Source organism: Balearica regulorum, chromosome 10 (genome assembly GCF_011004875.1).
Source record: "Balearica regulorum gibbericeps isolate bBalReg1 chromosome 10, bBalReg1.pri, whole genome shotgun sequence".
In the NCBI taxonomy this organism is placed as follows: domain Eukaryota; kingdom Metazoa; phylum Chordata; class Aves; order Gruiformes; family Gruidae; genus Balearica; species Balearica regulorum.
Genome location: NC_046193.1, coordinates 962,716 through 985,587, shown reverse-complemented (window position 1 = coordinate 985,587; position 22,872 = coordinate 962,716). Strand labels below are relative to the sequence as shown.

Below are 22,872 nucleotides of genomic sequence, written 5' to 3'. Positions count from 1 at the left end.
TACAATAAGTGTGATTTCTAAACAATCAAAAGCACGGCTGTGTGACTCTTACTTCTGTCTCCCTCTAAAAGACTCAAATGCGGTTTCCCTCCCTGTGCCTACCTGTCAGAAACCATTGCTAAAGTTTACGAGTTTCATTTTTTTAAATTAACTGCAGGATGCATGTTTAGTGTTCAGTTCTGCTGAGTGTGATTTGTACCTTTGCCATCAATTATAATTCTCATGTGTTCAGGGGTTTGCTGGCTCAGGGCTGGAATGCCGAGCACAGCTGTGAGCACACCATGTGATATCTGTTCCCAAAATTTGTGTTTATCATTAGATAACTACATGAATAAACAAACTTCCTGTGTGCTGCAGAAAGAATTTATAAAATTCATAAAGTTTTCTTTCGTTTTGGTCTGAAGATACAACCCCAGAGGCATACCGCGCTTTTTGAAAATAAACGCTGGCTTTGCTTCTGTCTGTCTGAAATAAGGGAAAAGACGAGGTTTTCACCGCTCCGTGTCCTTGGTCCAGCTCGTGGTGCAGCTGCACGAACGCTTGTGCCAGTGCGATGGTGCAGAGGCGGGCAGGTCTGCCCTGGCAGCTGCCTCTCCACAGGCTGAACCGTGGCACAGAGAAATCCATGTCACAGGAATGCTCAGGAATGTCGTAATTTGAAAGAGATGGGGGTTTCGGTTCAGAGAATGAACCCGAACCAGCAGAAAACTCACCGAGATTGAACACAAGGTACAGGCTCCCAGGCAGAGCCAGGAAGAGGTTGTTTTGCCTAGTCAATAGAATATAAGGGGTGAAATAAGGAAAAGGAAGCTTTTTTCTTTTCCAGGAAGAAGTGTGAATTCAAGCTCAGCACTAATCCTAGGAACATGATGAGATTCTGTAATACTGTAGGGCCGCATTCAAACCCAATGCAAATGGAATAACTCCAGCGAAGGTGAATCTGCCTACCCCAGATCTGAGTTTTGCTGCTTAGGTCTTACAAATCCTACCTGACTGGAACTTATTTTAGATCAGCACATGCCACCTTGTGGCAAATTAACATGATGCAGCTGTTCTTTTTCCAGCTCTGTAAAACACCTTTTTTCTTTATTAAGGTTCTGCCATCTTTTTGTATTCCTTGGATTGCCGTGGGGGCAAGATGGGTTTCATCTCCGAAGTTCCTGCACTTCATCTCGGTAGTTGCTGTGTAGCTTGGAAATCCCACCTTATTCAGCGTGCTGGTATTTTGCACCTGGATGTTAGGCCAACATAAAGCATGCTTTCCAGCACGGTGTTCTGAGCGCTTTCCGATTCAAAGCTAGCAGCTAGCGGAAGAGTAACTGTAAAGGTATTGTAAAGAACACGGAACATTTACCTTTAACCATTTACCTTCATTCCTGCATCCAAATTGTTCGTGGTCCTTACCTCTCTTGCACGAGCACTGGATTTAAATGCTTTATTCCTGGTTTTGTTTCCTGACATTGCTCACTGGGGATAGCAGTGTTCTTTTCCAGCGTAAACAGCCTTCACAAAGATGATTTTGGGTTTCACTGCGAGCCTTTCATTTGCACTGCTTACTCAGGCACATCACGCATCATACAGTATCTGCCTTGTTTGCGATGAACATTAGCATGATGGGAAGGGAACAAAAGACTGTGAGGGATAATCAGCAGATGTAATGAAACAATGCCAATAGCAGGAGAAAATAGCTGGCAGGGCTGCTTCTGGGGTTAGAAAAGTCCCCAGTGGAATGTGGTAATGCCACTGTGAGTTTGGAGAGTGGATCCTAAGTACAAGCAAGATGGTTACGCAGATTCACTGGACCCTGTGGATCTTCTAGATACTGTCTGAGTATTGTGCTGGAGCTCGTTCACCTTTTTAACTTTCCACCTTTTCTCAGAAAAGACGAATTTTGCCTACTGCCACAGGTTGTCCGAGACGTTTTGCCTGGCAGTGTGTTGGGGACACCTCCCGCTCATCCCTCCTCTCTGGCATACACAGCGTGAGGATGGAAAGCCCTCACTGCCAGCTGGGTTTTGTTTCAGAGCAGGACAAGTGCAGCAGATACAGTTCTGCTTCCTGTCCTGCCCATTTCACATCCTGTCATTTGATTTTGTGTGGATTTGGTTCCTATTTCTCCTAAAAAGGTGCGAGTGTTTCTCTGCCATGTCACCAGTCTTCTCCCTGTTCTGTAGAGGTTTCTTATTCTCACTGCTGTTGGGCTGGGTTTTTTAATTGGCTTTTTTTATGGGACTTTATATTGATTTTCCTTCTACCCATCTTTTCAGGTTTTATGTGCTTCACATTTGTTAGCTTCAAGACCTTAAAATTGCTTTGGCCTTTTTAGTTCTGATAGCTTGGGAAGTCAGGTGAGAAGTTGTTCAAAGTAAGTTGGTTGTTCACAAAAGGGTAGATGTTTCTGTAGTTTACCTTACCCACACTTTTCATTAAAGGGATTTTTTTAATAATAACTGTACCTCAGCAGAGAGCTAATAATCACCCCCATTTTACAACAGCACAGGTAAACTGACGGGGAAAGGTCTGAGTGTCCTGGGCTTGGAGTGGCTATACTTTAAAATAATGATTAAGAAATTTGGTAACCAAAGTCTACAGCTTTGACTATGGTGAATTCTTTCCCAGATCAGGGTAGGGAACACAGGGACTCTGAGAGCCTCCTCTCCCCTCTCGTGTGGTGTGTGTTCTCCTTCCAGAAAGGTGTTAAAGAAAGAACTGTGCAGTAGGTGAAGGTGTAACCTGCTGCATTTATTTCAGTAGTCTGCTTTCTTCATTCATCTGTGAGTAACATTTTTACCTTCTAAAACAAATGCTTACATATTTTTCGGTTTATAAAGCCCGTAACAGTTGAAGTTACGTGCAGCTCTGTAGCTGCAAATTCATATGAGCCACAATGGAGAAAAATAAATTTTAATAGGATAACAAAGCAGCTGTGAGTTTGCAGGGAGCTAATTTAAACCATGCACTCTTACCAGTCTGCCTTGAGCATTAGTAAGAAATATCTTAAGTGAGATGTAGTTCATTCTGGTCATAGTTCTAGTGGTAAATTTTTTTTATGGTTAAAGCTTATCAGTCTACAGCTTTGCTTTTTTTTTCATGTCATAAGAGTTCAATTGAAGGGAATTTTCAGTGACTTCTGTATTAGTTTAGATCGATGTTTCTGGTGCTCAGTGAAAATTCGGAATCATATGTGTATAAAATTTGATCGGTTTCTTAAACTCAACGGCTGCTAAGGGCCACTGTGTGCATTAAACCGGCTAATTTGCCGCCAGAATGGGTATTATCTGTATCTCAGATTAGAAATAATTATTGACTAAATAATAGTTTTCTTTTCCATCAAACAAGAACATGTTGCCTGCTTCCTGAGGGAGATGCTGAAAGAGGAGGGATTGAAGCAGTGAGTTGGGTTTTTTGGGGTATGGTGGGTTTTTTGCTTGGAAAAGAAAGAACTAGGACAAAGAAGATGAATTACTTTTGTACAAAACATCTGGAATGGCCAAGGAGCAGAGTCGGGCAATGAGCCAGTGTGAATCTTTTGGTTGCCAAAACAGAACGACCTGCCACAAGACTGCTGTAGGAAGAAGGCAAAAAATGTAGATCAGGAAGACTGAGCTGCAGAAGTGAAGTCTGGTTGTTTCTGACCGTTAAGTCACTGAAGAAAACCCAGAGGGACCTCAGGATGAGTCAGACTTTGACAAAGAGAATTGCGGGTATTCGTAGGAATTTATTGCTACACCTGCAGCTGGGTGCCCAGAGGGAAGGGGGCGGCTCTCGGTAGGTGTGGAAATACTGCTAGAGAGCTCTGTTGCAAGGTGTCTAAGAAGCAGAGCCGTTCCAGCTACAGCTGCCTGGTAATTTGCACGGAGTGTTTAGTTAGGAGTTTCATTAAGTCCCAACCAAGTCCCTGAATAAACCCATCCCTAGAAGAGGAGATTGAATGTTTGTGGAGGCATTAGTGAGCCAGAGTCTTCATCCCTCTTACATTGTTCACTGTGCAGGAACAGGAGTAAAATCTGACGTGGTCTAGCCCAGTGCCATCAGTACTGCCAGCAGACCTTTAAAGCTTGTCTTGCCTTCAGCTCCGCTCGTTTCCAGAAGGGCGTTCTACAAATCACAGTCAAACGTACGTACCGTAATTCTGCCTTTCTTGACAAAATAGTGAGAAACAGGGAGGGATTTTATGAGCTCGGTGCCACTCAAAGAAAAACCCCAACCAAAAACCTTTAGGTAAGGAATCCGTTTGCTTCAAGCTCTTAGCGTCTGCAGGGCACTGCAAGAGTTCGTATGGACTGTCAGAGACAAGGAGGATCAGGCACTGCATGATTACCGAATTAACAGAGCGTCAGGTCATGCATGAACGCAGGGCGTTCAGAAAGGTGTATCTGAAACACATCTTCACCATTCAAAGGGAAAGTAAGTGCATTTATCAGAAATCAGTATATATTGCAAAAGCGGGCTGTTCAGATTTTAAAACAGGTTTGTTTTGGCTGTGGTCTTGTCTACCATCCATGAACACTCGTGCCAGTAAAAAAAGATTTGGAAGCTGTCTGTCCTGAGTTTCAATCGACAAGCAGGTGGATTCCCGTTGGAATGACACGGACACTTGTTTCCTTGGGGACGTAAGCGACGCGGTGTGATGGACCTGTTTTGTCACAGCTAACCGTTCAGCAAGCAGCTTTTCTCGTTCCAGGGGGTTGAGATATTTTGGCTTTAATAAAAAAATAGGGTGCTTTAAAATTGAACTCAGGGAAACTGCATTTGATTTGGGGATATTATGGGAGCAATGAAAAGAGTTTTAAAAAAATCAGACATTTTCTGGACATTATTTGCTCAGCTCTACTATTAATATCATTTTGTTTGCCAGACTATGATCAAAAACATTTGGCAGGCAAGGCTTAGTGAGGAAAGTGAGCCAATAAAGTTGAGCTGTCATCTAAGTACATACAGAAAAACTGTTCTCTTGGCATGGAAAACAGACTGTTTACAGAAATAATAAACATGCCCTCTAAAATTATGTTCCTTCTCTCTAAAATCATGGAAGGTCACAAGACTCTGACCCTACAGAAGGAGCGTAACACTTTATGAGACTTCTGTCAAAGTACATGATAAAAAATAAATACACTGTAATAAAGAAGTGTCAGTCTGACGGCTCAAATGTGCCTTCCTAACGTATCCTGTCTCCTTTAAGATGTGGTATGCGCACTGCCACGCAAAGGAAGCCCATCTGGAGGGGATATCAAATCAATCCATTTTCTTGACGCATCAGTTGATGTAATTAACTTTTGTTTCATCTCCCAAGTAAACCTTGTAAACAATAAAACGTGTCAAAGTAGAATAGAATTTATTGAAAAGTGTAATTTGCAAAAGTCCTTATGGTGATTCAGCTGCTGGATAGAGCCCCAGATGCTGCGTATCCATGAGGAGTAAGAGCCTCATCTGGCCAAGACTACTTGTTTTTTCGGAGCCCTGACGATAGATGAGCGAGCCGTGAGCAAGGGCAAAGCTAGTGGCCGGCTACCTCAGCAGCTGCCGCAGCCGGAGGAGGAGTGTGTCCGCCACCGTTGCCAACGTACCCGGAGGGCAGTAGTCTCACCTTCTCTTAGCTCTTCAGGGTTTCCAGATTGACTCTCTTTGGGTTCCTCCTTCCTCCCCCCGTAAAGCTGTTTGTTTAAATCCTGCTGTGTAAACTCCAGGCGTGGGAGTGAGAAATATCCCTCATTTTTGAGACGCCAAGCGAAACAACGCAGCTTTCCCGTATCATTTGAACATCCTCAGTGGGGACCCTCAGCCAGCTGTTCCGGGCGCCCTTTGTTGCGAAGCGGTGACTGACAGCAAGGTTCTGCTTATACTGGCCATCAACTAAAATAATTGCAGGTGTTTCCCTGCGAAACTTTGTCTGGGGCAGTCTAGCATCAGGTAGTATTTACATATGAGAACTCACATGAGGGAACCACAAGGCTTTTTCACTTGATAAATGTTACTCTTCAGCTAAGCACTGCCTGCAGGTGAAAGTCTGTTCCTAAACCTCACCGTACCGCAGCATCTCTGACTGGGACCTGCTTGTCGCAACAGGCTGCCGCCACTAAGGGAGAGAGCCCAGGGCTCGCAAAAGACAACGTTGGAGTTGTAGGAGGCCAGTTTCTTTGAGTTACAGGTTGCACGTGAGAACCTCCATTGATTACACAGGGAACCAAGGAAAATCATCTTTAGCGGGTTAATCTGTATTAATAGATCTCTTCTTCCCTCCCCTAGTTACTTTCACACCTATTTCCTTCCAGCTGCCGCTGCTAGTGTTCGCTCGCACGCTGCCTGCTACTTACACGGACACGTGAAGGGCCTTGGGGCTCGCAGCTCAGGGACAGCAGCAGCGGCTGCGCTTACCTGCGGCAGCATGGAGTTCAGCGTGGGCTGCAAACCCGGGAGAGGAGCGGAGTAAGCATCGCGCCTAGCCTGCCCTCAGCTCCATGCTGCTACAAGTCTATTGGTGTCTACGGGTTTTTTAAACTGTTTTGGCTATAGACGTGATTTTTCACCCCTCTAGCTTCATATGGTATTCATTCAATTGTTTTATATGTCATACGTGCATAAGAACTAGAAGGGATTTCCTTAAACAACAAACATTGAGGATAAAAAGGTTGGTGTTTATAAAAATGTCAAACTCAAAGGCCCTTCCGTAACTGGTTAGAGGATTGCTATCATTCAAGAGGTCCTCCAGAGAGAAAAGCAAATCCTGAGTTTCCCCTCACGAGTTCCTACTCTGATCCCTCAGCAGAGCATCGGCAGCAAGCGTGCTGAAGGAAGACCAGAGAAATTTGGACGTAACTAAAACGATCCGAAAGGGCTGTAGGATGCTTCCGTTCTACGGCACATAGCTCTCCATCACTCTCCTGTTTGGTTTGTGCTTTAAGCTCGGTATGAAGCAGCTCTGACTACGGTGCAGTTGACATTCAGGCGACGGTCTGTTGCTGCAAGGTGTTGAAAAGCTGCCTGTCGCTCTTCCATGGGCAGGCTGGCAGGGTCACAAATGAGAAGTCATCCAAAGACATAGGGTCACCTCACATCTCTGCCATTTATCCGCAGCTCTGGGTATATGCAGGAAGGCAGTGCTCGATCACAGGATGAGATGGGAGACCTTTCAAAGTCTGGTGCCATCCCAGGGGCGACTGACCAGCTTCTTCCCGTGTAAGCAAATAAAACATCAGCAGCCGGCATAGCTGGAGCGTACGGCACGGCTTTAGGAGAAAGGAGGTTCATGCAGGAGCTTCAAAACAACGCAAGACTTGGGAAACTGCGGTCTCGGTTAAAAATGTGATCTCCCTGGGAATGCCTGTTGTACAGAGGTCTCAAAGAGCCTTCTGAGGCCAAAGATTTCAGTAGGGGTTAGGAGGACCACGATGACTTTTCATGGTTGATGAGGGGTGGGGATTGAGAGGGGAGTGCTGTGGTAATACTATCTGGAGCTTCAGAGAGGTGAGGTGGTGTGCAGTTCCGACATAAGAAAGAGGGAGTAGAAGCAGGGTCTGGCATGGGGTTGAGGAGATGCTCCCGTCTACTTCTCTGCGTCCTCTTTTCTGCGCAGCTGAAACATCGACTCTCAGCCCCAGAGTGCACCGAGGTCTGTGGAGCCAGGCGGGAGTTTCGTTGCTGAGAGGGTGAGCGGGTACTTACATGCTGTTGCGCGAAGACTGTTGATGATCTGCAAGAGCCAATGTCTGAACTGTCGGATGTCCCGATGTATCGATATTGCCAGTTACATCCAAAAACTTCTCCAAAACAATGATTCTTATGATTTACTGTCATTGCTAAAATCACAGGGTTTGTGTGCTCATGTTGCCATTCATTGAAATATGTAAAGTAGAACTTTCCCTTTTTGAACCAAAATCTTGTGATAGTAATGACTTAAAAAAAAGCCTTTTGCTGGAACTTTATTTGGGATGTGAGGGAATTAACATGATCTGCAGCTGATTTCTCTAAGCTAAGGGCCTAATTCTCATTAAAGCTAGTGGAAAGATTTGCATTAATAGCGTTGTACTGCTGAATCTGTCTTTAATATTAAAGTGTTGGCACTTTTTTCCTGTTTCGTGTTCAGCGCTATTTTACAAGTACAAGCACCGGGCACTTGGGAGGCTTCAGGGTGATCTGACTCTCAATAAGAAACATACCAATTCTCTAAAAACGGCTGTAAAACGGAGACAAAAACCATCTGTCCCCACCTAGCAGTGCCCTGCTGCATGGCTTTGGGGCCCGATCATTGCCCGCCGGCATTTCTGTGCTTGCCTTACTGGCAGCACGGCGTTGCTGTACATTTGCTCTCCTGTGAATCTCACCTTACACGGGCTAATATTTAGTAATTAAAGGCTAAGCTATTCCCTCGTTCTCCTTTCCTCTGTATTAATACTCTTTCTATTCTACAGTTTCCTTTTTTGGGGACACACACACACACACATTTTAATTGCAGTCTGAGTACTCGTTCTCAACTCGTACTTGCCACGAAGAGACCCAAAGCGCTGCCCGGAGATCGGCTCCCCGTTTCCGTGGCTGTCGGGGCGAGGATGCGGGGCGGGGACAAACCCGGAGCTCAGCGCTCTCGGAGCCTCCCAAGAGCCGCCGGCCGGGGCCCGGGGCCGGCAGAGGGCACCCGCCCCCCGGGCTGCCCGCAGGGTCCCCGCCGCCTGCCCGCTCCTCGGGGAACCGGCTCGCAGGGTCTCCAGGGGAGCTGCTGGGTCAGGCGGGGAGGGTGCGGAGCCGCATGACACCAACCCGTCTGCACTGGGGCTGTAACTCTCAGCCGGTGCTCGGAATTTCGTCTCGGAGTCCAAATTTTTGCAAGTGTCGTATCGACGGAAAGCAAAATTGGGTTTGCGAGTGTCATAGTGTGTGTGTGTGGAAAGCAAAATTGGGTTTGCGAGTGTCATAGTGTGTGTGTGTGTGGAAAGCAAAATTGTTTAAACCCCTTAGGCGGTCATGGCCATATATGGGTTTGAAATTTGGAATTCTGCCTGTGTGGGAAAACCTTGCTCACACTCGAGTCACCAGAAGGAGATTTGCTATCCACTTCAGGCAAAACGAGGACTGATTTTTACATCGCTTACACCACAATTCTTACATCTGATACAGCAAATTTCTATTTACTGTGCCCAGAACTAAATACCTGCTGCAGCACTGGGGGCCTTAAAGCCTTCTGAGAATCCCAGTCCAATTGTGCAAAGAGAATAAAAGACCTAAAAGCATGGTCCAAGTTTTGCCCGAGAAAGGCCTGTAGGGTCCGACTGGAAATCAGAAACCATTACACTTTCTTTAATGTTGTAAGAACATCGGTCTTTCTTAAGGTGAGTTTTAGAAAGCCCTATAACTCTTGTTACTCATCTCTTAGAAAGGAGAGGAAGTCTGTTCCTGCAATATTGTAGGTTCATTATAACTTTCAGGCTGGTAGTAAAGCCTGTGTATGGGCCCAGGGTATACCCTGAGAGTAATTAATTTCTTCATACAGATAGTTCCTTTTGTGTAGGGAATGATGAAGGAATTAATCTCTCAAAAAACCTCATACCTTCAACAGGAATTTTCTGTATACAGACTGACCTCTATTAGCATAGATTCTTTTAAAGTATTTCATTAAAATATGACCTTCCTAATTCCCTATTCCATTCTAAATTAGACTGGTCCGTGAATGGTAGTAAGAAAAAAAATATTTATTCCAACTGAAGTGGGATACGGGAGGAGGAAGCTGACAATTTACCCTTTCCCTCTTCCATCCCAACCTAAGGGAATCGATGGGATGGATTTTCCGTAGATATAAGTGTGACAATGTGGTGGGTTTATTAGCATCCAAAGACAGCAACGTGAGCCGGGGAGGGTCGCTGCAAGGTGCAGGGTCAAGGTGGAGTGGGCAGAGCTGGCGAGGGGAGGGAGGCCGTAGTCCCCACCTGCCCGGGTCCTCCGCCAAAGTTAACGGAGAGAAAATTAGGCTCGATTTTACTTGCCCATCCTCTGTGACCGGGGTTGGTTTCAGAGTAGGATGCACTAAGCGAAGCCTTGGCGTGAGGAGTCCTACAGAGAATCTTTACACAGGTTGGCTTACAGCATCAGGGGGTGATTTTGGCCAGGACGCTTGTAGTCCTGGAAGTTAGGGAGCTCCCTGCGACAGGAAACGGCGTGAAAACCCAGCCCCTGCCCGGTCGCCTGCGTCCCTCCCGCACGTGGCCTGAGCACAGCTTCCTCTGTTAAATATTCTAACCTTGTCTATGGATTTACGGGCAAGACTCCTACAAGAAGTTATGTTTTTAAGGATCCGTTGAATCTCAGGCAAGCTATGGAGATTAAATGGATAAAGACTCTTAGGAATGTAAACAGCATACAGAAATCCTAATCCGCATAGCACATTTTTATTAAAAAAATATATTCTAGCCTGCGGTGGTAAATCATCCTCAGTTTCTGAGTGTCTGATGTCTGGGAACCCATGTATCTTGAATTGCCTTCTGTTATTAACGCTCCTGGCAGCAGGTGATGCTTGCCTGCTTTGCCTCGGTCCGCAGGAGTTGATGTTTCCATGATGGCAGGTTTCAGCCGCACCAGATCACTTGGCCTGTCAGGTGGAATATCTGCAGCAGTCTGCATTGCAAAGGGAAACTTCTAAAAATAGGAGCCATTTAGGAGATTTCAGACACCTGGTTGCTCATTTTTAGAACATTTTTCTGAAGTATTTTTGATTGCCGTGATTTTCTTTTTGGTGAGCCCAGGCTGCAGACCCTTCTCCTGTGCCAGGGCCGTTAATTTCTAGGGGAAAGAGAAGAGATTCTGTTCCTAATCCCTATTGTAGGGGCACTTTAATGTTTTTGTGCCCGTATTTTAAAACAAGACACACGTACAAATCAAAAGCGCGTTTAAGAAACAAACCAACAGAAAGGAACCCTTCATCACTTAATTGTTTTATATTGTTTGGCATTTAGCAAAAGTTATTTTATGTAGTTGGCTCTCTAACTTAGGGGGTTTTAACTAGCTGTAGTGGTCCTTGTGAGAGACTGGGAAGTGAGCTTTAATATGATTTTAATATGTATAAAACCTCTTGTTATTTTTTAAATAAAATGTTTCAATTAGCCATTATTGTGTTAAATGACTTCAACATCTCCCTGCTGATCTATAAACCCAAACCATCCAGATCTGACGCAGCACTCGAGAACCAGGAACCAAAACCGACTGGAGGCTAACCGTAAAATCGGAGAATGTAGGGATTTTATTCCGTTTCTTCGCTTCACTTTTAAAAACTGAAGGCCCCAGCCCTGCACAGATGTAGTCATTAACTTAATTTTATGAACTATAAACAGTCCCATTCCAGTCAGTCGGCTGTGCACACAGTGAATAACCTAAGCACACATTTAAGTGTTTACAGCACAGGGGCTAATGGGATATCATTAAGGGCATCCTTAATTTTGTAACAGATGCAGGGGTTGCTTGAATTTCAGCTAATACAGGACCGATAAGGACAATTCATTGTTTTCCATCTGAAACTCGTTTAGCGTCTAGAAATGGATAGTGCAGCCATAGGTGCTGTTTCACGTCGAGCGTCACTATTTTCCGAACCTACTTAACTTACCCTTTTGCGTATCTCCTAACTGTCATTTGCAAACCACATTTGTTACGTGCGGTTCTGCATGCACAGCTCCGCATCCATAACTCCGGCGGTAGCCGTACTGGTTTTCGTACCAGTTTGTACCAGTTTCGTACCAGTTTTGGTACGAAACCCCGGACCGGGGGATTTATGCTGACCAAGGCCTGCGCACACCGTCGCACCCTTTTTTTGATAGCAGCTCTGGGTGGAGAAAGATGGTTATGTATGGTGTCAGCAAGGGAAGGTATAACTGCCCTCAGCTCGTAGCTGGGATACCTTTCCCAGGAGCTGCAGCCACCGCGCTTTTGGCAGTGCTGCTGAAGGAGCCTCCGGACCTATAGATCTAGAAATCAGTTCAGAGGAGAGGCTGTCGCAAGAAATACTGTCCAGCCTGAAATCTAATCACGTTTGTGGATAGCTACTGCTTTGCATTTCCACGTATTGCATCCCTTGGCTGTGAACTAGGGAAAAATGAAAACTAATCAATAACTAAATTTTTAAAATACTATACTAAAAAAAAAAAAAAGAGAGAGAGAGGCTTACCATCTTTCACAGTGGGTGTCTTACTGTGGCTTTTTTTGGTGTTCTACAAAATAAAAGGATGCCACGGGAAAGGTGTCGCAGTGGAACGGGTGGGTACGCGGTCGCAGGTGGCGGCGGCGGAGTGTGACCCTCGGGTGTGTGCTGTCCCCAGGCTGGCACTGCAGAGGGACGTTGCACAGACGAGGAGCTGCCCATTTTGCGGGCTGTTCTACCGGACAGAAATTAAACGTATTCGGACAATAGCAGTTTTAGGGACGGTTTCCTCACGCTTGTAAAGCTCTGGAAGCAGTGGGGGACAGCTAGTTGGCGAGAGGTGTTGGAGTGCGTGTAGCAGGGTGATGTGCCGCCTCTGGCAGGGAAATCGAGGGGCTGGAGCGCAGTTCCCTGCAGCTCTCGCTCCAACCTAATTGCATCCTCTCAACGTGACTTTCAAAGAAAATTAAATAGTCAAAGTGTCTGATGAGGCCAGGTGTTTGCAGAAAATCATTTCGAGAGGGATACGTGTGTAAATGCTGATGAGGCTTTACTCAGCCATTAAACATAATGTATTACTCAGGACCGAGCCATTCCCTCAGCCCTAATGCTCCTTCCCAATTAGCCTGTGATGTCACGTTTTCCACTCTCTTCGTACCACTTTGTGGATTTCCTGAATATGAAGTGCCACGAGAAGCGAGGGAGCCGGAGATGACTGTGACTAATTCCCCTCCTCGGACACCCCGCAGCCGGGGGAAGGGCAGGGGCTGCGGGGATGATGTTCCCGCAATGGCATGAGGGTCACCCCCACTTTCCTGCAGCTGCAGAGCCCTGCAGCCCGGGTACCCCCTGCCCGGGGCGGGCTCCGGGGACGGGGGGTTCCCCCCCCCCCCCCGGCTGCCGCTGCGGCGGGCACGGGGCGGGGGGGAGGGCGGGGGGGGGGGGGGAAGCATTTTCTGAGATTTTTTAAAAAGGTGATGTTGGAAAAACAGAGAAGCGTTTGGGTTTAAAAAGCCTCGAGAGCTGTGATACAAAAAGCACTTCTTAATTACCGCCCGGATGGCGGCAGGGCGGGGGGCGCGGCTGACGGGAGCAGCGCTGCGGGACGGCACCGCCGGGCCCCCCCCCCCCCCAGCCCCCCGGGGTCCCCCCCCAGCCCCCCGGGGCCTCCCCCGCTCCCGGGCGAGCCGAGACTCGGAGGGGACAGCTCGTAGGTGTGCTCTGCTCCTGCCCAGAGCCCCGCGGAGGGGCCGAGGGGTTAACGGGACCTGGGCGCTCCTCCGCGGCGGCAGCGCTCAGTTTTGGGATCGCACCGGCGAGGCTTGCGAGCCCGGGGGCCGGGGGCTCCCCTTTTTCTGTTAACACAAAAAAAAAAAAAAAAAAAGGTTTTCCCGCTCGGGATGTTTCCTGAGGGACCCAGGGAACAGGGAGGTTTAATCGCGGTATTTTTCGCGTTACAGTTGTTCGAGCTTGGAGAACGCCGGGAACTTCAGTGAGGGGCCGGTAACGTGCAAAAATTGGGTAAAACTCTTCTTCCCGTCAAAATGGTAATGAATCGGCGAAGCAAAAGTACTCCTACCCCAGGGAAGAATTTAAAATTACCGGGTGAACTCGTTTCTTTCCTCATAGCAAGATTTGTACCAGCTGAACCGTCATCCTTTTCTGAGTCGCCCGACCAAAATAGAGACATCTATCAAGATATCCGAAGTGTAGCAATAAGCCTTTAAAAATGCGTTCCACTTTTATATGAAATTAAGATTAGAAGAGCCTCTGAATGGGGTAGATGTATTGATAGTTTCCGAAACTAGTTAGGTACGATTGTATAAAATTCTTTTAAAATAAATATCTCTAGAAATAGTCTATGTTTCTAACAGTTACAGAAAGTCTGTCCCTAGGGCAAGCGGAAAAACCCCACTCGTTAAACGAGGAGCATTTTCGCGGAGCAAGGTGATTCCCTTCTAGCAGCCGGGAAAATCCGTGTATCAAATTTGGGGCCTGCAGCTCGTCCACCCCGTCCCTCCCCACACCCCCGCGTGTTTTGCAGACCTTCCCCTCTGCCGTGATGGGTTTCTGAACGCGCGGGTGTGTGAACCGCTCGGGACTGGACCCGCCGGGCGGATCGATGCACAGTAAGGGCGCGGGTCTAGGTGCTCTGTAAGAACGCGGGAAATTCGGACAATTTCAGGGTCACAGTTTAAAAAAAAAAATAAAAAAAAATATATCGACCGATGTGCTTTTAGCCGTAGGATTTGCTTTGCAACGATTTCGAATTATTGAGTGGGAGCGCAGCTGGCTGGTGAAGTTCACCCTTCCTTTCTTACAGCGCAGCATCAAAATCTTACAATAGGAGCGTTTTCCATAAACGTTAATTAATTTTTTTTTTATGAACCTGGGGGCTGTAGGCCCGCTCCGGGGATGTTTCCCGGGTGCGATCCTCAGGCCGGCCGTGCCTGCCTGGCTGCGGCTGCTCGGGGCAGATATTTCACAAGGTATATAAACCCTTAAATTATCCCAGGTAATTCCCTGTGCTGGGAAATGATACCAGCTCTGCACTGCACCGAACCTAACCTCTTCAGAGATGGGGATAAATACTTACAATTAGTCGTGCGGTTTATTTTATTTTAAAGAATAATAATAATAATAATAATAATAATAATAAAAAATGTCAAGGTCTGTGCTTTGAGGGAGGGAGCTGGAAATTTATTTTACGCGTACTGTTTGTTTATGAGTGTGCTAGTCTCGGAGGTGAGGTTGTTTAAACAACCCGATGTAGATTTGTCTGCTCGTTTGAACGTGGCCCAAATTCTTCTCACTTTACTCATAATTATTCTTCTCGTTATTTGTTACAATAGCTCCGGAGGCCTCCTTTGCCTCGGCGGTTAGAAATCAGTACCTTGTCAAGAAAATACCTTGTGACCTAAATAGAGAAGATGGCCAAAAGATGGGCGGACAAAAAGCCACGTAAGGAAACTGGGAGGGGTTTTATCCCGATTTTGGGGGCCCCCTTCACCTCGGTTAGGGCTCCCCGGGCAGGTGTGTGTAGGGATGCTGCCGCCCAGAGATTTCCGGGGGGGGGGGGGGGGGGGGGGGGGGGAACGGGAGGCCCCGGGGCCGCGCAGCATCTCCGGGGGCTCAGCGCTGCCGGTCCCTGCCGCTGCCCCACGCCCGTGTCCGCTCGGAGCGGGAGGGGCCCGGCAGGGGCCCGGCAGGGGCCCGCTCCCACCCGAACCGGGCCACCGCGTCCTCGCGTTTCGCTAGCTCCTTGGCGGTGGGAACACGACGGGGGACGTTGGGATAAAGGACGGCAGTCAGGGCAGCGGGAGGAGCGGGGCGAGCTGCGAGGAGCTCCCCGGCTCGTTGGGGTTTCACAGGGCCGGGGGCACAACTCTGAACTGGAGAAAAGCGGAGAAAACAGAAAAATCCGTGCGGCTCTGCTCCGTACGAGTGGCAGGAAACACATGGAACAGGTTATCTGGGGAGGCAGTGGAAGTACAGAGCATAAATTAATTCAAGAAGCACCTCGGGTTCGTCGAATGCCCGTGGAACGTCCGGACAGCAGGGCTGAAAGAGCGCTGAGGAGAGCCCGCAGCTCGGCCTCGCGTCCGCGATAGTTCCTTAAACGCCTCCACGTATCCCTCCCGGCACGACTGAGTCAAAAACACGGGCCCGGGCGTCCCGATCCTCCGAGGGTCCCAGCAGCCCGGACCCGTGCATCTCCCTCCGGGTGCAAAGGCCACCCGCGAGGTTGGTCGCTGGTTGCGGGTCCCCCCACGCGTGTTGCAGGACGGGGACCGCGGCGAGAAGCGCTGGAGCCGGGACAGCGGGGGGAACCCGGGGTCGGGACAGCGGGGGGGAGCCGCCGGCCCCCGGCCCCCTACGGCCGCGGAGTGCCGCTTGCGCCGCGGCTGGGACACGTCTCCCCGTGGGAAGAAGGCATCCACGGGTGACCGCCGTGGCGGGCCCGTCCTGCCTCGCTGCTCGCGGTGCGGGGCCGGGCAAGATCCCGCCGGGGGCTCCGCACGCCCCCGCGCATCCTCCGCAGACCCCTCGTCAGCCCCCCCCTATTTTTTTTTTTCTTTTTTTGGTCGAAAACCAGAAAGACGGAGGCTGAGCTCCCCTGCCCCCGGGGATGAGCCCGACGCCCGTGCCTCTTGCGTGGGCCACCAGCTCCGTCGCAAGGCCAGCCGCTGTGCTGAGTCCGTGGGATACCTCCCGTGGAAATGATCAACGGGCGGTCCCGCGCGTCCGGTGCCGCTCCCGTCGTGGGGAGGGGCCCGAGCCCAGCCGAAAACCACCCCACGGCCGTGGCCGGGCTGCCGGGGCTTCGCCAAAGTCTCCTCCCGGCTCGGCCGCGGGTGTCCGCGTCTCTGAGCGGGAGGACGAGCGTCGGGACCCGCGCGCGTAAATCCTGCCCGCAGTACGTCAGTAATGAGTAGAAGTCGCTGATTAATTATCTGCTGTCTTGCGTGACACGGGCTAAAGGGGAATTAAACGAATCCCGTTGTACCGAGGAAAATGTTCGTGAGAAGGCTACGAAAGTCAGGGGAAGCGCTGCGCTCCGCGGTGTGTGCCGTTTCCTGACCAGCTCGGTTTAGCTCTTTGGGCCGAGGCCCGGCGGGAGCCCGGAGCCCGGGGCGTAGGGCCGGGCCCCTCGACGGGCAGCCCCGAGCCCAGACCGGCAGCGCTGCCCCCCCCGGCCCCGGCTCCCCCCGGCCCCCGCCCCGGGGCTGCCCCGAGGGCTCCGAGCCGACGGCGGTGCCGCGGGCGGCGGCTTTTCCCTGCCGGGGGCGGGGGGGGGGGGACGTGCGGGTCCGCGGCCGGGGCTGCGGGGCTGGTCCCCCCGAGGGGAGCCGGCCCTGGGGGCGGGCGGCCCGGGCAGGTGGCGGGGCGGTCCCCGGGGGTGGCTCCGTGTCCCCTCCGGCCGGGCGCGTCCCAGAGCCGCGGCTCCCCCACCAGCCCCGGGGACGGAGACGGGGATGGGGACGGGGATGGGAATGGGAATGGGGATGGGGATGGGGATGGGGATGGGACTGGGGATGGGGATGGGAATGGGAATGGGGGTGGGGACGGGGACGGGAATGGAAATGGGAATGGGGATGGGGATGGGGATGGGGACAGGAATGGGAATGGGAATGGGGACGGGGAGGGGGATGGCGACGGGGACGGGGATGGCCACGATGCCAAGGCCGCGCTCCGAAGGGGCCCGCTCTTGTTTGGGTGTCTGCTCTCCCGCGGCGGGCAGAACGGCTAATTTGCTTTATATGGCAGGGGATCAAATGCTCTGCTGTAACCTCTCGCTTCCAGGTACTCGCCCGCCCCGGCCCCTTCCTTCCTCCGCAGCCCCTCCCGCGCCCTCCCCCGCAGCGCTGACAGCCCCGCCGGGGCCGGCGGTATAATAGGCCGCTGCCCGCCGTCCCGGGGCGGAGAGACGCTCCCCGGTGCCGCGCCCCGTGTGCATGCGGCGGTAACGGCTCCGGCCCGCCGCGCTGCTCAGGGCGCTCCCGGGCCACTCGCGCTGGGGGGGCCGCGCCGGGCCCGGCCCGTAGGGGCAGGGGCAGGGTAGGGGGCGGCGGGGCGATGGGCAGAGCCCCCGCGGGGCGCCCCGCTGCCCGCCTGCCAGCAGCACCGGCCGGGGGGCTGCGCTAGGGCGGCCCGGCGGCCCCGGCGGCCGGGGCTTCCCCCCCCCCCCCCCCCCGCGCCCCCCCTCGCCCCGGACGGCGGCGAGGATGCAGCACCCGCTGGAGCTGGGGGCCGCGCACTACTTCCCGGCCGAAGCCTTCCCCGACCACCGCTCGCACCGCTACCGCAGCTTCATGATCGAGGAGATCCTCACCGACCCCCCGGACGCCAAGGGGGCCGCGCCGGCCGGGGAGCTGCTCAAGTTCGGGGTGCAGGCGCTGCTCTCCGCCCGGCCCTACCACAACCACCTCGGTACGTCCCGGGGGTGGGGGGGTGGGGGGGACCCCCCGTGTTCGCCCCGAAGGGTCCCGCGGGTGGGGGGGGGGGGGGGGGGGAGGCGGGGAGCGGGCTGAGGGCTGCGGGAGCGGGGCGGCATTTCCCGCCGATGTACTCGAGCGCGTTTTAGAGCCGATCCCCTTGAAGAAAACCTGGCGAATTTTGCCTAAGAAAGGAGCCGCCGGGCTTTGCCGGCCGTGCGCATCCCCTCGCCGTGCCGCGGGAGGCTCCCGGCCCGGAGCCTGCCCGATATTTGGGGCCTAAAATGAAGAAAGCGGCTTTACGGCTCCCAGGCCGCCGGCACAGAACGGCCATTGACTTTCCCGGGGAGACCGGTGTTGTTTGAGCGGGGGGGGGGGGGGTTTGGTGGGTTTGGGTTTTTTTCGTGTTTTTGGATGAGGTGTGAATTGCTGGAGCCTCCGCAGCGGGGTGTATGTCTGTACGGCTGCAAGAGGCGGCACGGTGCTCTGCGGACACGGATTTAGCTGGAAGCCCGACATATATATAATATACATATTATTATATGTAACATTTTAATATATATTTACTTAAAGAGGGAGCCAGCGTGCTCTATACAACCCGATATAGTATCCAGGATAAATGCAGTGTATTAACAACATAGTTGTTGGTTGGGTTTTTTTTTTTTAAACGCCAATATTTAATACATTTTAAACGCCAGAATTCAATCTGTGATTGCGAAAGCTTTCATTTCCCAAGCCATCTTAGTCTGCGGAGACGTCGCTCTTTATCCGTGGAAACGAACGGAATAGGACGATCCTAATTTCTTGTTCTCCTTTTAAAAGAGAAAGAGGAAAGCGCCAAACCCCATAGCAAGGGAGCAGCATATATCAGAATATCTGGAAATCAGGATTATTTTCTAGATGGGCAGAACTATTTGAGATAGCGGACCAGATAAAAGGCCTCACGGCCCTGCTCCCGCCGGGTTCAGCGGGAGCAGGATCAGGCCCTGCAAGGCAATCAGGCGCCTCTTGGCTTCAACACCACAATTTCGGCTTAGGCCGAGGAGTGAGTGGGAGCCCGCGGAGACTCCTCTGAAAGCCCTTTGCACGCCACCGGCCTGGCTCCCGGCGGGGACCGCAGCCCCTCTCGCCCTGATTTTTGCCGGGTTTGGGACCACCGCGGGGCCCGGAGCGGCGGCGCCGGGAAGGGACGGCCGGGCCGGGCCGGGGGAGCCGAGCCGAGCCGAGCCGAGCCGGGGCGGGCAGCAGCTCCAGCCCGCCGGGGAGCGGAGGGGCTGCGCGGCCGCGGCGGGGGCCGGGAACGGGCCGAGCGTGTCTGCAGCGGCATCCCCCGGGATGGGCCCGCTCCCTTTGGAAACTCTCCCTGTCCTCTCTCTGGGGCGTCTTCCTAGGGAAATCGTGGGGCTCCGGTTCGCGGGGAGGGATAGAAACTGTTCCCCGGTCGAAAATGTCCTGAAAACTGCTCGGGAGAGAGACCCGGGACGGCGCCCGGCCCGGCGGGGCTGCAGCGGCCCCGGCAGCTGTTGGGTGGCACTGGAGGGGAACGCTTCGCGGTGGATTGAAACTATTTCCACTTGCAAACCCCCCAAAGTCGTTCCGTAATTAGCAGCTGCCGGTTGAAGGGTAAAACGGGACCCTGTGCCGCGGAGACGGCGGAGCCGGAGGGACCCGGGCAGGGCCGGCCCCGACCCCCGCCCCGCGCCCCGGGGGTCCCGCACCCCGCCGGCCCCGGGGGGCTCCGCTCCGCCTCGCTGCGTCGTTGCCGAGAAAGAAGGAAGGAAGGAAGGAGAAGGGCCCGGGGTTCCTCGCAGGCTCCGATCCCCGGGGAAACCGAGGCACCCTGCAGCCCCGGGGGTCCCCGCGGGCCGGGCCGGGGTCTGCCCGGCGCTGACGGCCCCTCTCTCCCGCAGCGGTGCTGAAGGCGGAACCGGCCGCCGTGTTCAAGTTCCCGCTGGCTCCTTTGGGCTGCTCGGGGCTGGGCTCGGCGCTGCTGGCCGCCGGCTCGGGGCTGCAGGGCGGCTCCGCCTCGCCCCATCTCCCGCTGGAGCTGCACCTCCGCGGCAAGCTGGAGCCGGGCCCCCCGGAGCCGGGCAGCAAGGCCAAGAAGGGCCGCCGCAGCCGCACCGTCTTCACCGAGCTGCAGCTCATGGGGCTGGAGAAGCGCTTCGAGAAGCAGAAATACCTCTCTACGCCCGACAGGTAGGCGATGCCTGACCCTCCGGAGCGGGGCCGGGCCGGATGGCAGGGGGGCTTGTTTTTCCTGAAAAAGGAGGAAAGATGCCAGCCGAGACGAAAGCTGCCGGGGCTCACCGCCTCTCTCTCTCTCTCGCCCGCAGAATAGACCTGGCCGAATCGCTGGGGCTCAGCCAGCTCCAGGTGAAAACCTGGTACCAGAACAGGCGCATGAAATGGAAGAAAATAGTAAGTGCCCGAGTCCGCCCCTTCTGCGCGCCGGGTCCGCGCCCCGCCGGGGTACCGAGCGCTGCCCCGCGGCTCGTCCTCCTGCATGCTGGCCCCGGCCAAAAAATATTAATAATGAAAAAAAAAAACCCCAACCAAACCCAATATATATGCCCCCGGTCTTCAAGGCCAGCAACGCCCGGGCCCCCGCCGGACCTCCCCTCGGTCCGAGCCCGCCCGGCTTTGCAGCTCGGCCCCCGGATGCGGAGGGCGATCGGCGACAGGTCGGTACGAGCCGCCCCGGCTGCTCCCCCGGCTGCGGCCCGGGCGCGGTGCTTTGCTCCGGTGGACGGAGGAGGCGGAGGTTCCTCCTGGCCCGGGCTGCCGATGACAGCCCGGTTTTACCGAGGTGCCCCCCTCCTCTGTCCCCTCCCCGCCTCGCAGGTGTTGCAGGGAGGCGGCCTGGAGTCCCCCACCAAGCCCAAGGGCCGCCCCAAGAAGAACTCCATCCCCAGCAGCGAGCAGCTCTCGGAGCAGGAGCGAGCCCGGGACGCCGAGAAGCCCCCCGAGAGCCTGGGCTCGCCGGCCGAGGTCAGCCAGGAGGAGTGAGGGGACCGCCCGGCCCCGCCGCCCCCTCCGGGCGCTGCCCGCCGAGCCCGCTGCCGGCCCCGCACTGGGATGATGGGGGACAGCACGGTTAGTGGTCACGGTCGCCTTCGGTCTCCGGTGAATTGGGCGTCTTGGTCGGTCGCGTCCCCGTCTCCCTCCCTCCCCCCCCCCCCCCCCCCGCTCCTCTCCGCGCCCGCGGAGCGCTGCGCCACGGACGCCCGTGTTGTGCGACGGCCCGGAGGGGCCAGGAGGACACTGGATCCCATCTTCCACATCTACTCGCTCTCTAAAACCCTGTGGTGCCCCTAGTTATTCGAAAACTGCATTTTATGATCAGTTTTATTAATGCGAAGATATTTACTTTATTTCAATAAAGTATTTTATGAACTATTGCTCTGGGTAACGTCCTGCTTTCTCATTTTTGTCCCCCACCGAGGCAGGTTAGACATGCAAATCCAAGCTCGCAGGCAGAACCAAGCGCGGGCCCGGCCCGGATTCTCCTCTCGCTTTCCCTGAGGGCTCGGCCTGCCGGCGGCCGGGAGAGGCAAAAACCTGAGCTCGGGCAAATTTGGATGCTTTCGCGTTTAAAAGATACGTTGATTGCCTTCAGATAAGTTAATTCCATTCCGCAGTGCGCATCCTAAATGGCGCTTTTTGGTTTGGTTTGGTTTTAAGCGCGGTCGGGGCAGGCTGCAGCAGGTTTGACAGCACAGGGCAGCGAGCGGCCCGAGCAAATAATTTCCAACCCGCAGCACCGCAACTTCCACCGCCGGGTGCCGGCCGGTCCCGCACCGGGCCGCCCGCCGCTCCAGGGCCCCGCAGAGGGGAAGGCCCGGCCGCTCCGTGCCCGCCGCCCCGCCGGGGCTCTGCGGGAAGCGCTGCGAAATCGTAGCGCTTTGCGCTTTTTTTTCTTTTTTCTTTTTTTTTCTCCTTACTTTTGTTGTTGTTTGTTTTCCCCCCGTCCCTGCTGTACATTTTCCATCGAGATATCAAATTATAGAGCATCTACCGAGACATGCAATTACCGCCGTCCTGCTAAAAACCAGAAGCGCAGCAGGAAACGGCGAGAGGCAGCGGGCGAGCGAGGGGGAGCGGGCCCGGAGGCAGCGGCGGGCGCGTTGCTTGCGCGGCTGGGAGCGGAGCGGCGGGGCAGCCCCGGAGGCCTGAGCTCAGCCCCTGTTTCGCGGGTGCTAATTAGGCGGCCCTCCCAATTAAAGGTGGTAATTAGCATCGTCTTCCCACCCGTCGGTCGCTCCCCGTGCCCCTCTCCGGGCGCTCTCCCGGCGGGAGCGGCAGCCCTCGGGGGTGCCGGGACGCGGGTCCGTCTCTGAGCCGGCAGAGCCCCGCAGAGTAAGCCGGCTTTCGGTACCGCCTCCGTCCCTCGCCAGTGGCAGGTCCCCGGCGGGAAGGGAGCCGCGCTGACGGCGTTTGCGGGCTGTAATTCAACCTGGCCCCGAGCCTCCCCGCTCCGAGCCCGCCGCCGGTGAAGAGATCGCTCTGCGCTGCAGTCGGTCAACCGTTCCTGGCACGGCGGTCCCCGGCTTTCCCGGTATTTCTCGTTTGCCGACGCTCCAAGGGGTCCGGAGCTGCTGCAGGGAGGCGCCGGGGTGCGGAGGTGAGCGGGGGGCCGGCGGGTTCCCCGCTGCCCCGGCCCGGCCCGGAGGATGCCCGGGGGCGGGTTCCTCCATCCCAACTCCCGGGATGAGCGATGGAGTGTTTGTAAGGGCAGGATACGGCCGCTGCCGAGTAAACAGGAAGCAAAGCTCATATTGTTACACTAAAATGACATATATATTGAAACAAACAATTGGT

General features: G+C 53.6%; 1 protein-coding gene across 1 annotated transcript; it reads left to right on the top strand.

Annotated features, from left to right (window-relative positions):
- Positions 1–17,473: 17,473 nt before the first annotated feature.
- BARX1 (BARX homeobox 1) lies at positions 17,474–21,452 on the top strand. Its single transcript, XM_075762652.1, has 4 exons — positions 17,474–18,046; positions 19,962–20,250; positions 20,388–20,472; positions 20,896–21,452. The coding sequence occupies exons 1-4, from the start codon at positions 17,842–17,844 to the stop codon at positions 21,058–21,060; spliced, it is 744 nt and encodes a 247-aa protein (XP_075618767.1). The 5' UTR covers positions 17,474–17,841; the 3' UTR covers positions 21,061–21,452.
- The last annotated feature ends 1,420 nt before the right edge of the window (positions 21,453–22,872 follow it).